We start from the raw sequence: 14,479 nt of genomic DNA on the forward strand, positions 1-14,479 counted from the left end.
AAAGTCGCGTTGATCCTCGAGCGACTCGGCGAGACGTAGTTTCATTTGCCTAGGCTCTACCAGAATGCTCGCGTTAGTCCGGTGTAATATTCTGAAGTGCATTTCTGAAGGGCGACCTCTTGACCCAACGCCCGGCACGTTTGCCGGAAGCTCGAGACGCTGGGTCGAATTTTAATTAATTTTTTTTTTCACGCGGCGTAAAACGCGTTTTAAATGCCCGCTTATCTGGCATCGTCTCGGATTGACTTCTGTGTGACTCACTGAATGTCTCTCTGATAAGTTGCATTATTCAGAAGATGCTTATTAATGTCGGTGTTATTAAATTGATTGTCAATTTAATTGCGCGATTGTATTATTTCAACTTTGAGCCGCGTTTCAGGACCGACAGTAACGACGCGTGGATCGTTGAGTTAAAAATTCACGCGGATATCAGGCGTAAAAGATCCCGTCAGATCGAGAATTGGCACATTTCTACTTGATTATTCAGCCGGACGGGTCGTAACTAGAGCCAGACGTCTGAAAAAGTGGATCTTATGATTTGATTTCGCAGTTGCTTTAATATTACGTGGATTATTGTTCTTTCATTTTACTTTTAGAATTTTATCAGTCCAATTTTAGACTAGTGATTATTTATATCGAGAGAACAATAAAAAACTACGTTCTATTGAATGATTAATGTTGACTTAGTGAATAAACATTTTACTGATCTATCTACGCATATCTAATTTATTTAACATGCCTATTTAAAAAAACTAATATGTCACGATGTACCCATGCACAGTGCGGTGCATTAATCCGCTTCGAGTCGCATTGTCAAAGAGCAACAATGTTTAAACAATTAAGCAATGTTTACCCATTTCTAATTAATATCCGAATCGAATTACTGCACCGTACTTATGTATAATCAAGAAGAGGCATTTTATGATCTGACGTATCAATGAAAAAGTTTCGATTCTTTTAAGGTTGATGTCCCAAAATTTAACGGTCGAGCCATTGGTCGCCTCAGTTACGACTTAGTTTATACGACCAGCGATATGTGGTGAGGCCGATAAAATTAACAAATTGGAAGAAAGGGCCAATGTGAGCCAAAGCGCCAGAAGGAAGCGACCGAGGGGTAAACCGCGCTGACCAAACTCATGTGCACCAACGCCTACTAATGTCCAGTGGGCATTACTTTATCTTATTATCTTATTTTATCTTTGTAATGCCCCAGCTAGGCCTGATGCCCAAACTAATGCTCCAAAATTGCCTAGTAATGCCCAGCGATGCCGCAGATCTGCACACACCACAATGCCCTCAGCGGTTTACCCCTCGGGAGCGGCGCGTTACCGCTTTTTATTAACAAAATCATTTGTTTTTGAAAGAAATTTTCTAGACGTTTCGATCCACTTCGGATCTTCTTCGGTACTGCAAAGAACGATAAGGTGCAAGATATTTATACATATAATAATTCGTCAAAATGAAAGACTAAATTAGTTTACAAATGAGTCAGATCAACACTTACAAGTAACAGAATATTGTAATAAAACGTGACGTCAACTGTTTAAATAATGATACGTAATTTTTAAACGACCTATACTGGCTAATGTTTTTACTAAAAATTCCAGACTTGGACCCTTTTCAAGTAATCTGCTAACGTACATAACTTAGCACTAAACATTTTTATATAAAAAAAAGTAATTACAACGAAAGCAAACCAATAAATTTATGCCTGTTCACACAATTGTTAATGATCTCGTTTCTTTGGCCAATATCACTATGTTAGTAAGCTGTGTACAAGCAATCATTACACTATACATTATTACGAATTAAGAAATATTGAGAATAAAGTCTATTTAATTATTATATGTAGAAACAATGTTGATATCTTGGGTGAAGAAGTCATTTCATACAAACGACTAATTTCTGAAATGTCATTTATCAAACGCCAAAAGAACAGTATCAATTTGCAAACGTACGCAGATCTGTCGAATAACATGTACGGTACAATTTTTTAATCTTCCTGACAATTTCATACTGCAAGCTTCTGATTTGGTTTCTGCTCTGATACTTTTCTTTTGGCAACCTATGCCCCCTCCTGCGCACTGTTTACACTCAACAATAGCTTAACTTCTCGGTCAATTTTAAATTATACTTAGTCATTCCGTTGCGATTGTGTGTGCCTGTCCTTTCTATCTTCGTGATAAAATTTTGGGCAGCAATTAATTTTTTGAGAAACTGGTAGATAATTGAAGTGATGAAGTCACACTTCAGTATTCTGTTATTCGTAAGTGTTGATCTGACTCATTTTTTAACTAATTTATTCTTTCATTTTGACAAATTGTTACATAAATATCTTGCACCTCGTTGTTTCTTGTAGTCCTGAAAGCGAGGTCAAAACGTCTAGAAAAGTTCCTTCCTTCGCTTCGGCTCACATCGGTCCTTTCCTCCCGTTTGTTAATTAATTTATACGATTAAGAAATAACTTTGAAATGGCCGTTTGCGGCAGACCTTCCAAAACGTAACTTTGGAATGGCAACAATTTGGAACAGTTCGAGTCTCGTTGTAGGTATGCGAGCGGCGCGATTTCGGATACCGTCGTCGGCCCGTGTTTCGCGATTAAGCTCATTTGGGCGTCCGGCGCGTCGATGATTTGTGGCGGCCCGACAATAGCGGGACAATATCGCCCTGGATCGCGATGACCCGGAGCGTGTTTCGCGCGACTTGGGCGCGGAATGAAATTAACGGGCGACGTTGGCACGTGAAGCATTTGCGGATGCGCGCGTAAGAGCGCCGATACAGCGAGTCGTCCAATCGCGCAACAGGTCGCGGCGGTTCTGGTGCGAGAAACGGAGGCTGCTTGCCCGCACGTACACTTTCTCTCTAATTTACCGTCCTCCGGACTGAAGGGGACAATAGTCCCGTGCATCTGCATTAGATCGCTGCCTCTGCTTTCAAGATGTTCAAGCAATTTAATAAAAAAAAAGCAATGAGAAATATTCGCAAATAGATCCGATTTCTTCAGAAATTAGAAGCTTTCTTTGTCCTTCGGAGACTCGAACAGGACGCGCAACCGTTGAATATTTTCTGAAATTTTCCGAGTCTAGAAGGCATTTTGATATTGAGCGCCATTCTCGTTTATATTTTACAATTAATTTACTTAGTATAATTTATATGTAAATAGAAATTTTATATAAATTAAAATTATAGAGGAAAGTCTCCTTATTATGAGACAAGTTCCTAATATGAGATAGCGGGGTTTCTGTTATATTAACAAGCATCTGATGCCACCGTGAATTTATGACGTTGAAAACCTGCTATCTCGCACAGCAGTCCATCTCATAATAGGGGGACTTTCCTCTATATATGAATAATTTTAATTTATCGTCTGCTTAAAAATATTTCCCAAGTAAATTTGCGGGGAATTAAAACACGCGAGGCCGCGCAATAGAGTTTGCAACATATTTGCGCGAGCGCAGAGAATATTTCCCGAGGAGCGCCAATGCGCGTGTAATGTGCTTTAAATGTACATTTAAATACGCATTTAGTGCACGTATTTGTCCTGCATTAAACGCGCGTTTAATGTATACTGCGGCAGCATATTCCAAAAAACCTCTGCCATTAACCGTTTATGCATAATTTTTTATCCACAAGCATGCATGAATATGGAGAATTGTATGAAATTACATATCCCAAATGTTGAATTCGCGCATTGTGAACACACAATTAATGTTGTTTCGAAGCCGATGCAATAAAACGCGCATTAAAAGCACGTTCTGTGCGCATTGGCGCTCCTTGGGTTGCGAGGGAGCATTTATTCGAAATTATCGCCGGCGTCGCTGCACCGTTGGCGCACAACGCACTCTTAATAAGATGCACCCCTCCGACGCACAAGAGTACCGTCGTGTCTCGCCAGTATTTCTGCGTTGCCCCGCCACCGAAATGAATAATTATGTTCCGCACCGGGACTCGCTCGTCTTTTGTACATGCGATACGCGATGATAGATGCTATCGAACGCCGCCGATACGCAGCTGGCGCGTAAGGACTTCGGAAGTTTCGCCGTTTAAATCACTTTGCGTTTTATACAATAGGACTTTTCTCCTCCAGGCGACGGGAGAAGTTCTCGGTAAGGCCTGACGTTGATCTCACAAGCGTGAATGCGCACAGAGCTGAAAATAAAAATCTTGTAATATCCGGTGCACACTTACGCCATGTTATAATTGGTCGTTTAAATACTTGGATTTGGATATTTTTACCTCATTGATTTATCGACTTCTGTTCCGTTTCCCGCAGTTGCCGGCTCCATTGCCGATATGCAGAGAGTGCCTCGGTGCGACGATGGCCGGCAATAACAACAACAGCAAGCGGAACGCCAACGAGAAGCTAAGCAGGTGCAGCGTCTGTGGCGCGGCGCTGCACAATTCCTGCGCGCCGCCGGAGCTCTCTGTACTCGTCGATCGGGGAATAATCTGGTCCTGCGACGACTGTTCGCCAACCTGCGCCGGCTGCCAGCTGGAGCGGGAGTCGCAGAATTATCTCGTCAAGTGTGCCGGGTGCGTGAAATGTTTCCATCCCGCCTGCCTCGATCCCGCCCTCGACAAGAAGAACAAGACGCCCTGGAAGTGTCGGCATTGCCAAACGGCGCACACGCCGGTGAGCAAGGACGACGGTAAGCGCGGCAGGGCGCAGGATGCGAGTTCGACCGAGGACACGCCGACGAGCGCGAGGAAGAGGCTCAGCAAGTTACGCGAGAATCGAAAGTGAGTGGTCGCTTGCGTCACGATTAACAAAGTGCTCTCTTTCATTCGCTTCGTACGCCTTGAATATTTTCAACTTGGAGATAGAATTGAGATAACAAAAAACATGTGTGTGTTGTAATACATTGATATGTCAGGACTAATACGCACGTTGGTGACTTGTTTTGCAGATCGATGGTATCCAGAAAATGCTTGGCGAACGCGACTCCGGGCAAGAAGGGCAGCACGGGAGTGGCTCAGGTGGACAGCAGCTCGGACGGTAATGCGGGTGTTGTCTCCCCTCGTCAACCACCTTTGATTTCCTCTCCTTTACCACAACCCCCCACCCCACTCGCAGGCCAGGGTAGGCTGCTCGAGGAAAAGAACGACAGGATCTCCAAGGAGAAGCAAAAGTTCTTTAGATTGAGCGCGTTTAACGCTGAGCACAGTAAACTGAAGCGGGTGGGGGGCGGTGATAAATCTAGGCCCTCGCGGAGCGTTAACGTTAGGTCGACCCGGGCCGGTAACGCGAACCCGAAGAAGGTCGGGTCGTCGCGAGTATCTAGCAGCAGTAGCAGCAGCAGTAGCAGCGAGGCCGGTAATAGCAGCGAGAGCTCGGACGGTAGCGATAGCAGCGACGAGGACAACGATGAGGACGACGAGGAGGGCAATAGCTCGAGCGAGAGCAGCGACTCCTCCTCGTCGGACGAAGTCCAGAACGGGAGAATCGAGTCTCCCAAGGTGAAGGCGCCATTCGCTTGTGACCTCAACGAGGACAAGCCGTGGGGCTTCGCCGCCGCCGCCGCCAAGCTGAAAGTAGAGTCGCCTTTCTTCAGCAATATCACCAACACTTTTGGCGCGTCGTTACCTAAACTCAACGTGAGCGACACGCCGACATTTGGCTTGCACATACAACAGCCAGCTATCGTCAGTCCGTCGGATAATAAAAAGAAAGACAAATCCGAGCGCAACGTCGCACAGACGGTCGGCCATGCGAGCACGGATAACAAGGTCAAGCCTGGAAGCGGTCAATTGCGAGGCCTATTCGACGGCTTGAGTCACTTTTTTTCAGCACCCGCGAATAGCAGGGCGAGATCGGCCGGTGTCCCGGCGCCGAATTACGCGCCGGACCGGAGGAAAAGGCCTAACACGGAGGATACCGCTAAAACGAACAAAGTTCCGCGGGGCACGCAGAGAAACAAAGTGGAGGACTCACCTAGTGCGAGCAAACTCAAGGATCGAAAAAAGACTGAAACTATCACTGAGATATCGAGATTACCGAAGCCCGGTATCTTTGTACCTTCCGACGAGAATGCATTAAGCTCATTTAACGAGAAATTGCCGAGGATGACGCCCTCGAGTCTGGTAAAAACTGCGGTGAACAGTAAGAGACACGAGCAGGAGAAGAGAAAGCTGATGCGAGACGACGCGTCGTCGCTCGTAAAGTGCGCCGCGGATCCACCCTCACCGTCGAGACACGAACAGCAGCAGCAGCAGCAACAATCACGAAAGAAGCAAACAGCTTCGGATCTGAGTACGCAGATACGCCACCCTGTATCCGCCGTTGCGAAATCCTCAGGCCTCGGTTCCGATCCTATCAAATCAAGTCCTAATCCAAAGTCCAATCCACGAGCCTGTACTAGCGCCACCACCACCAACACCACCACGACACCCCGCGCGACACCCTGCTCCACCAGGAAGGGTAAGAGTCTACCCCACCCGTTCACAACTTCCTAACCTCGATGATGCACCCTAAAAAAAGTCGCAATGAAGACATCCTTCTAATCTAATCCTCGCTCACGACCACGTGGATGTGTTGGCGGTGTGGTGTGGTATGATGTGTGGTACACGTGCGTCTGATGACCGATAACTTTTTTCAAGATAATGTGATTGTTCCGATGATTTTGTGGAAAAGCTACCAAAATTGTCCAGTTCAGAGACGTGTCCAGTTGGAAAAAATAATTTCAATTTCATGTCAACGACTGATTTCGGAAAGACTACGAACAATCAGGTTTCTTGATAGGACGTTTATCTGCTACACGGTGTAAAACCAGTGATAACTTGTCGATGTGTTATAGAAAAAAAAAACACGGAGATGTAATAATTGGATGATTCATACATCTCTCTTGGAATAATTTATGAAGGATTCGCTTTCATTTGTTTTACACTGTGGATTCTATTGTGGTTATTGCATGTTGTTAATCATGTTATTACTTGGCTCTGGCATTTTTTTCCTTTGTCCATGCATACATACATTTGGAGATGGCTGTCAAAATCGAGAAATACTAAAACAATTTTGAAGAATAACGTCCTTATATAGAGGCCTTCATCCTGTATTTATTAATTTAGATTTAGTTATCTCTCATTTTTCAGGATACTTGTACAGGATACACAACCATAGTCGCATCTGCAAATGTGCATATCATGTACATATAACATTCGCACAACTTTTACAGAGAAATTTTCATTGTACATTTGGACTATTCTTTATTTCGACCAAATGAAACAATATAATTATACTACAAACTACATGGTTTTCGTACACCACAGTTACGCGTAACAAGTCTTGTTGACAAGTCAACTTACGGAGACAGATAACAAAGTTCTATTTTCCCCCCAAAAAAAGAGAAAGATACATGCAAGTGTCGTCAGTTTTTTGGTTGTACATCTCACGCAAAATGGAATCCACTTTGCGTGACGCTTAATCAAACACTTCGGACCGATTCATTCTCTGTTCCTCCCTTCCTTGTACAAAAGAAAAACCGAGATACAATTTCCAGGCACTGAAGAAACACGGCACTGGGTGGCACTTATCTCACTCAGCCGCTCTCTTGTACCATTCACACTGGAGCCTACCTGCTGCTGCTGACACTTAGCAGGCACTGTTGTATACCACCGCCCCCCTACCCCTTCACGAAAAAGAAAAAAGAACGAAAAAGATCCTGCCGTCGAAGAGCCAACTTTGATACTCTGCCAACACATCCCACTAATCTAACCCACAGCTTTGCTTTGGATACTACTCACATTATTAACGGCAAACGAATTATTATACGCATTCTTTTGTTATAATACATTAGATTGCTATTGTCACCATGCTAATGCCGTTCGATTAATTTTGCTTCCTTTTTACCTGTTTGACCAATTAATTTTTCCAACAGGACGTGACTAATACCCCGTTATTTTGACATAGTTTATCCAAATCGCTATGATTAGAGTCGCGGGTGATGAACATTAGTAAAATTGCCTTCGCTTTTCGTACAAAATATTTGGAGAACGCCATTGTTATAGTAACTTCATTTTTATCTTACAACGTGCGGCATCGACTTCAACGTACTTCAAAATTTATCTTTCTAAGCTATACGCAAGAGTATATGATATTTAACGTTTAACTGTCACTGTGGAATTATTCATGACATTTCTTACGACTTTGTCAGTTCTTTCTTTTACATGGAACACATCGTTTTTCCTATGTTTTCTCATACAACAAACTACTGCAGTCGTAGGTAGCAGTGTCTCGTACGTAAAGCAATTGCATCAGTGACTTAAATATTACTGATTATAAAACTGATTGATAACATCAGAGAAAAAATAGATACAGATTGTTGAAGGACGATAATATTAAAATGCACAGGTCGCTGAACGAATTCGGTTAACACTCGTAATCATTTTCTTCTTCTTCTTTTTACAGAGGAGCCAATTGTGCCGCAAACCTTACCCCCGGGAGTCACGCAAAAGGATGTGGATCTCATCAAGGAGGCTCGCGAGAGGGCTCGGCTGACAGTCAGTAACGACGAGAACGAACAATTGTGTGTTAGTACGCCGAATGCGTCTGGCAATGCACCACGAAATCCCGCTGCGATAGTATTCGGTCGATACGAGGTGGAAACGTGGTACTCCAGCCCGTTTCCTCAGGAATACGCGCGATTACCGAAATTGTTCTTCTGCGAATTCTGTCTCAAGTACACGAAAAGCCGGGCGGTGCTGGACAGGCACATGGACAAGTGTCAGTGGAGACATCCACCCGCCACCGAGATTTATAGGTGCGATGGATTGTCCGTGTTTGAGGTATGTGCTGTAATATGTATATTGTCATTTCTCCCGTTTGATTGAGTAACTAACAGGGAATGTTTTGATATTTCAGATTGATGGTAACGTAAACAAAATATACTGTCAAAATCTGTGTTTGTTGGCTAAATTATTTTTGGATCACAAGACTCTCTATTACGACGTGGAGCCGTTTCTCTTTTACGCCATGACCAAAAACGACAGATACGGCTGTCACTTGGTCGGTTACTTCAGCAAGGAGAAACACTGTCCGGCTCAGAGGTACAACGTGTCCTGTATTATGACTCTGCCGCAGTATCAACGACAGGGTTTTGGCAGGTTTCTCATAGAATTCAGTTACCTGTTGTCCAAGGTCGAGGGCATTCCGGGAACGCCCGAGAAACCGCTGTCTGATCTCGGCAGAGTGTCGTATCATTCCTTCTGGAAGAGCGTTGTGCTCGAGTACTTGGACACGCATCGAAACGATACTAATATCAAGCTGAGCGACATCACGAAAGAGACTGGCGTGTCGGCGCACGATATCGCAACAACGATGCAATTGCTTGGATTCATAAGGGCGGTTCATTTGCCGGGAGATGCGAACACTAATAAAGTGGCTGTGGTAGTTGATTGGAGCAAGGTAGAGGCTCACATGGCGAAAGTACGAAAGAGTTCCCGCATCAAACTGGATGCCGACTGTCTCAGATGGATACCGTTGCTCACGCAAATCCCTAATCCGTATCAGAATCCGGAGGAGAGCGGTGACACTAGCTCGGAAATGTCTCCTACGATGGAGCCTAAGTCCGTGCCGGCCGTTGTCGAGAAGATACAAAGAGTGAAAATAAAGAAGAAGCCTCGAGGTAGGAGAGTAAGCCAAAGGAAATCAACACCTTTGAAATCGACGTCTTTGAAATCGACACCTTTGAAGTCGACACCATTGAAGTCAACTCCATTGAAGTCAACTCCATTGAAGTCAACACCATTGAAGTCAACACCGAAGGCTTCGCCGAAGACTGTAGCGTCTCACAAGGACGCGTCCAAAGAAGAGAAGGATGTTAAAGATACGAAGGAAATCAAAGCGGCAAAAGAGTTAAGAGAACCAAAAGAATCCATAAGAGAAAGTCGTAATGCCGAGAGCACGGAGAATCGGAGAGATTCTCGCGCGGAAACGGAAGCTAAGAATGTAACGTCTACGCCAAGAAACGCGCGCTCCCTCGGTTCGACAAGGAACGTAACTCCAACAGTTACGCCGAAATCGGTGCAAATGACGATGTCGAGGAGAAGGATCAGACCACCTAAAACACTTGCGTCTGAAGCAGTCATTACGCCTTTGCGAAAACGAAAACATTCCGAGAAGATTGGTGTCGAGGAGGAGAAAGAAGTCAGCAGTAGAAAAAGGACGCGAGAATCTCTAAGGGAGAAGGAAAAGGAGAGAGAGCGAGAAACTGAACGGGAGCGCGAGAAGGAAAAGGATAGAGTAAGAGAGAGGGATAGCAAAGCGAAAGAAAGGGAACTTCTGAAAGAAACCTCTGTGGATACTAGAAAAACACCCCCGAAATTGGACTCGGCGTCGAGTCCGCCTAAACCGGCCAAGAAACAATGCAAAGTGGACGATCTGTTGTTGAAAGTTACCAGCAGACAAACAAAGTTGCAGGCGAAGGAGAAGAAGGCTCTGGAAGAGACGACGCAGTGTAATGGTAAAGATGAAGTGCGAGATGTTAAGAACTCGCCACTGTCCAGGCGGGGTAGAGGCAAATCGACAGCGGAGGCTCTGAAGATGCCGCAGCTCACACCGGAATCTCCCAGCACAAAGAACAGAGCCGAAAGTCCTGTGATACCGCCTCCTTCATTGTCTCCACCGCCCGAGTCGACGAAGAACTCCTCCCCTGTTCGAAACAAGCAGCCATCGGTACCGAAGTCACCGTCCACGCAGCATCCTGGTAACAGCGATAACAAGAGCGAGAGCGCGGAGGACAATGGTTTGCCCGTTCCCACGGAAACGGAAGTGGTATCCGCGAGTTCTGGCGAATATGAGGGCGGCGATGAGGACGAGGGGGAAGAGGAAGAAATAGCCGCACCGACGCCTAAACCCGTAACGCAATTGGCCTCGCCCAGCACGGAGAACCCCGCGAAAGAACCGTGCGAAGACGAGAAAGCTGATAGTAAGATTCAGGAGAAGGAAAACGACGAAGGCTCGTTGCAGAAGACGGAAGCAGCGGATTTATCACCAGCGGTCGGCGACGATCAGACTGAAACTTTAAACGAATGTGATAAGGACTCCGAGATTGAGCGTCCAGTTTGCAGTCCGGAGGCATCGAAATCAGTACCTGAACCAGTTGCTTCACCAAAAGAGGAGGAAGTCGAGAAGTCGGAGAGCAGCGTTACGCCGAAGAAGGATGGCGGTGATAGCCCTCCCAAAGAAGAGCTCGTTCCCGAAACGCCCATGGATACCAAAATTGATCTGTCGCGACCGAAAATAGAACCTTTGCCCACGGAGAAGAAGGACACGTGCGCTCTCAACGTGACGGTGACGTCGGAAGCTGAGCCTCTCACGCCGCAGGAGAAACCGTTGCCCACTGTGGAGCATCAGGATACGACCTTGCAGTTACAAAATCAAACGGAGGAGTTGAAACAGCATTCGCCTGAGAGCGGCAAGACTACGCCGCATCTGGAGAATCCGGGCTCGGTGAAGAGAACGCCGCCCTCGCAACCGGATCTGCCGTCCATGGGAGTCTACACACCAGACTCAACGACTAACTCCGTGCACTCGCTGCACTACAGCCAGTGCGACCTGGATGTGAGTCAGTTGGGCCTGGAGTCGCCCACTTCCATAGCCAGCGATCTTGCGTCGCAAAACAGCGTGGAGAGGCCGCCCAGTGTTCTACCGTCTATCTCGTCGTCCGCGAGTGGTCCCGGTCCGATCTCGGTCTCTATGCAAATTGCGACACCGGTCACGTCGTCGGTGCCGGTGAATATGCCGCAACAAGTGCAGTACGCCGACTGCTCGATGTCACAGCATACGCCACCGGCTCATCACCCGAGCATCCATCCGATGCATCAGCCACACACCCCGCAATCTCTCCAGCAACCGCGTACTCCGCAGAGCATCCCGACTCAGAGCCCGCAGCCACTTCCGCAGAGTCATACGCCGCAACCATTGCCGCAATCGCACACGCCGCAGAGTATACCTACGCATAGTCCGCAGCCGTTACCACAGAGTCACACGCCGCAGCCGTTGCCCCAGTCGCACACGCCGCAGCCGATGCAGCTGTCGCTGGCGCAGAGTCAAGGCATGGCGCACGGTCAATCTCAACAGAGCCAGTCGCAGCAGCAACAGCAACAGCAACCTGCGCATCAGCAGCAGCCGCAACCGCAGCAAACTCAACAATCTCAGTCGCACAGCAAGCGCGCTAGCGGATCGCAGACCACGCACAGATCCAGGTCTACGCAGCAGAGCAGCAGGTCGCATCGGGGCACTCCGCCGACGTCTCACACCAGCCAGACCTCCCAGCACAGCGCTGCGACGTCGCAGACCAGTCACAGCAGCAGCACCGTGGCGCACACGACGCACATCGCGGTGCCGCCTCAGTATCAGCAGTCTCCGTCGTCGATGAGCGTGCCCCCGACGGTGCATTCGCACTCGCATACCCCACACGCGCACTCGCACAACATGGCGGTGATCTCGCAGGGCAATTACATGGCGGTGGCGGCAAGCTCGCAGGCCTTCCCCACGCAGAATACCTATGTGATCCAGCATCGCAGCGGTCGTTCTGTTGCGCCGACGCCCTGCACCACCGCCACAAACTTCTATATACAGACGAGCGCGATGCCACCTCACTCACATACCTCGGCACCGACCCCGCTTTCCGCCTCCGGTGGCAATCATCAGACCACCAATTCGTGCAGTCTGGCCAAGTTACAGCAACTGACCAACGGTCTGGAGATGATACCGCCTACGCCGCCGCCGGCGATGAACCTCACGCCGCCGCCGCCCATCCCACACACCATGACACCACCGCAGACATCGCGGCAGCTACCGACGCCACCTCAGGTCGGACCCCTGGGTTACCCGAAGAACTATTACAACAGTGTGTCCGGCACCCCCGGGCCACCCGGCCGGTCCACCTCGCGCTCCGCGAACAATATGCCGTCGCTCACGCAGGCGTATCCCAGCGAGAGCCTCTACCGCCAGACCCTCGACCCGGGCGGCACCTGCCCGCAGATGCAGAGCGCCGCGAGCCGCGTCAGCCCGAATGTCGCCCTCAACACGAATCTCATGGCAGCCACCCCGTACGGTTATCGGGTAACGCAACCGACGGGCAGCTATATGAATCAGGCGCAGGCACTCGGCGGTTTCATGAACCAGAGTCAGCTACCGGTTGGCGTAGTGAACGTACCGGCGCCGTATCCACAGGACCCGCATCAGCAAAATCCGGCGGCTGTCTACACCACGTACCATGGCTACATCAACGGTGGCCTCATGCAGCCCCTCAACAGCTCCATGAGGCCGCGCTAGCCGTCGCAATCGTCGCCTGCTCCGACTGGATCAATCTCTCTCGGCGTTCCAACGGACGGACGAGCCTCTCCGCGCGACAAGTTAATGCTCTCTTCTATACGACCATCGATGGCGACCCATCTTGGATTTCCCGCTACGTGACCGACGCCGCGGGCACTGGTACACTTCCCCGCCCATTCGCTGCCTTCATCAGCTCAGTTCGCGCACCAGATTTGCTCGAGTCTTCTCGTCACACTGATTCGTTTGCGTCAGCGCAATGATCTTTTTCCGATCTAGGTACTCCACAGAGCCTTCGAAGATGATGATACTCGTTGCTCGACTGGCGGACAGCAAACACGACATAGCGTCGATATACCGCGATGGACAGAGTGCGGCAGATCGCGAGAGAACTCAATGACGCACTTGTAACAGAAGCGGAATATCCATGTTCGGCAAACCGTTCGTTCAAACATACAATTGTGTATTTTAGTTCTTTATCCTCGACCCAGTAAAGTATATTCGCGAATCATTAGTGTATTAGCGTGTGTCTTGTATACGCCAGTACGTCGGAGATCGCTGCGCGAATATACAATGCCCATTGTACTGTTTTAACTGCACGTTCAATTTCAGAAAGACAGAAGGGGGAAAGGTGAGGGAGAATAATCGATAATTGATAGGATTCCACTCCGCTCACGCTCTTCGACAGCGGGACGTTTCTTTCCTCCGTGCTGGAGGAAGGCTCGTATTAAACTGATTCTTAACTTGTCGACAAAGATTGCACACAAGGTACAATTTAATCATAGTTATCGATCGGTGATTCTTTGAAGGCACGAGTTCGTATACTTGTGCGTTTAAATTAGAAAAAAAAGGGAAGGAAGACGAGACGTTGTCTTGGACGGATTAATTTCGGTCGGCCAAGATACCAATGCCCTTCATCTCTACTTTGAAAGAAGGAAAGAAAGAAAAGTGGGGGGGGGGGAGTAAAAAAAATTGCGGACACCTATTTTTAGTAGGGCATTCCTTCGCGAAACCACAACAGTGTTACGTTTTATGTATTTATATATATATATAAATATAAATATATATAAATATATTTACGAATAATATTCTGTTTGATATTATATTGTTGAACATTGTTGTTTAAGTTGGCACACTTGTACTTTACTGTATCATAAAGAAAAAAAAAGTAACTGCGTAACTGCTATGATAATCCTCATTGTATTA

The 14,479-nt window shown here is 47.5% G+C and overlaps 1 protein-coding gene across 3 annotated transcripts in view; it reads left to right on the forward strand.

Moving 5' to 3' along the window:
• The window catches only part of LOC105563229 (histone acetyltransferase KAT6A-like), a 29,337-nt gene extending 14,884 nt beyond the window's left edge, over positions 1-14,453 (forward strand). For 2 of the 3 annotated variants that reach the window (XM_012014635.1, XM_012014636.1), the window contains 4 exons: positions 4,274-4,740; positions 4,908-6,418; positions 8,405-8,781; positions 8,858-14,453. In XM_012014635.1, the coding sequence (XP_011870025.1) occupies positions 4,274-4,740; positions 4,908-6,418; positions 8,405-8,781; positions 8,858-13,276 (6,774 nt within the window). In that variant the 3' untranslated portion in view covers positions 13,277-14,453. The remainder of the gene's footprint in view (positions 1-4,273; positions 4,741-4,907; positions 6,419-8,404; positions 8,782-8,857) is intronic. The other variant, XM_012014637.1, reaches the window with a different exon arrangement.
• Positions 14,454-14,479: the final 26 nt, after the last annotated feature.

The sequence above is a fragment of the Vollenhovia emeryi genome, unplaced genomic scaffold (assembly GCF_000949405.1).
Source record: "Vollenhovia emeryi isolate VEMERY1.0 unplaced genomic scaffold, V.emery_V1.0 DF939179.1, whole genome shotgun sequence".
NCBI classification, from domain to species: domain Eukaryota; kingdom Metazoa; phylum Arthropoda; class Insecta; order Hymenoptera; family Formicidae; genus Vollenhovia; species Vollenhovia emeryi.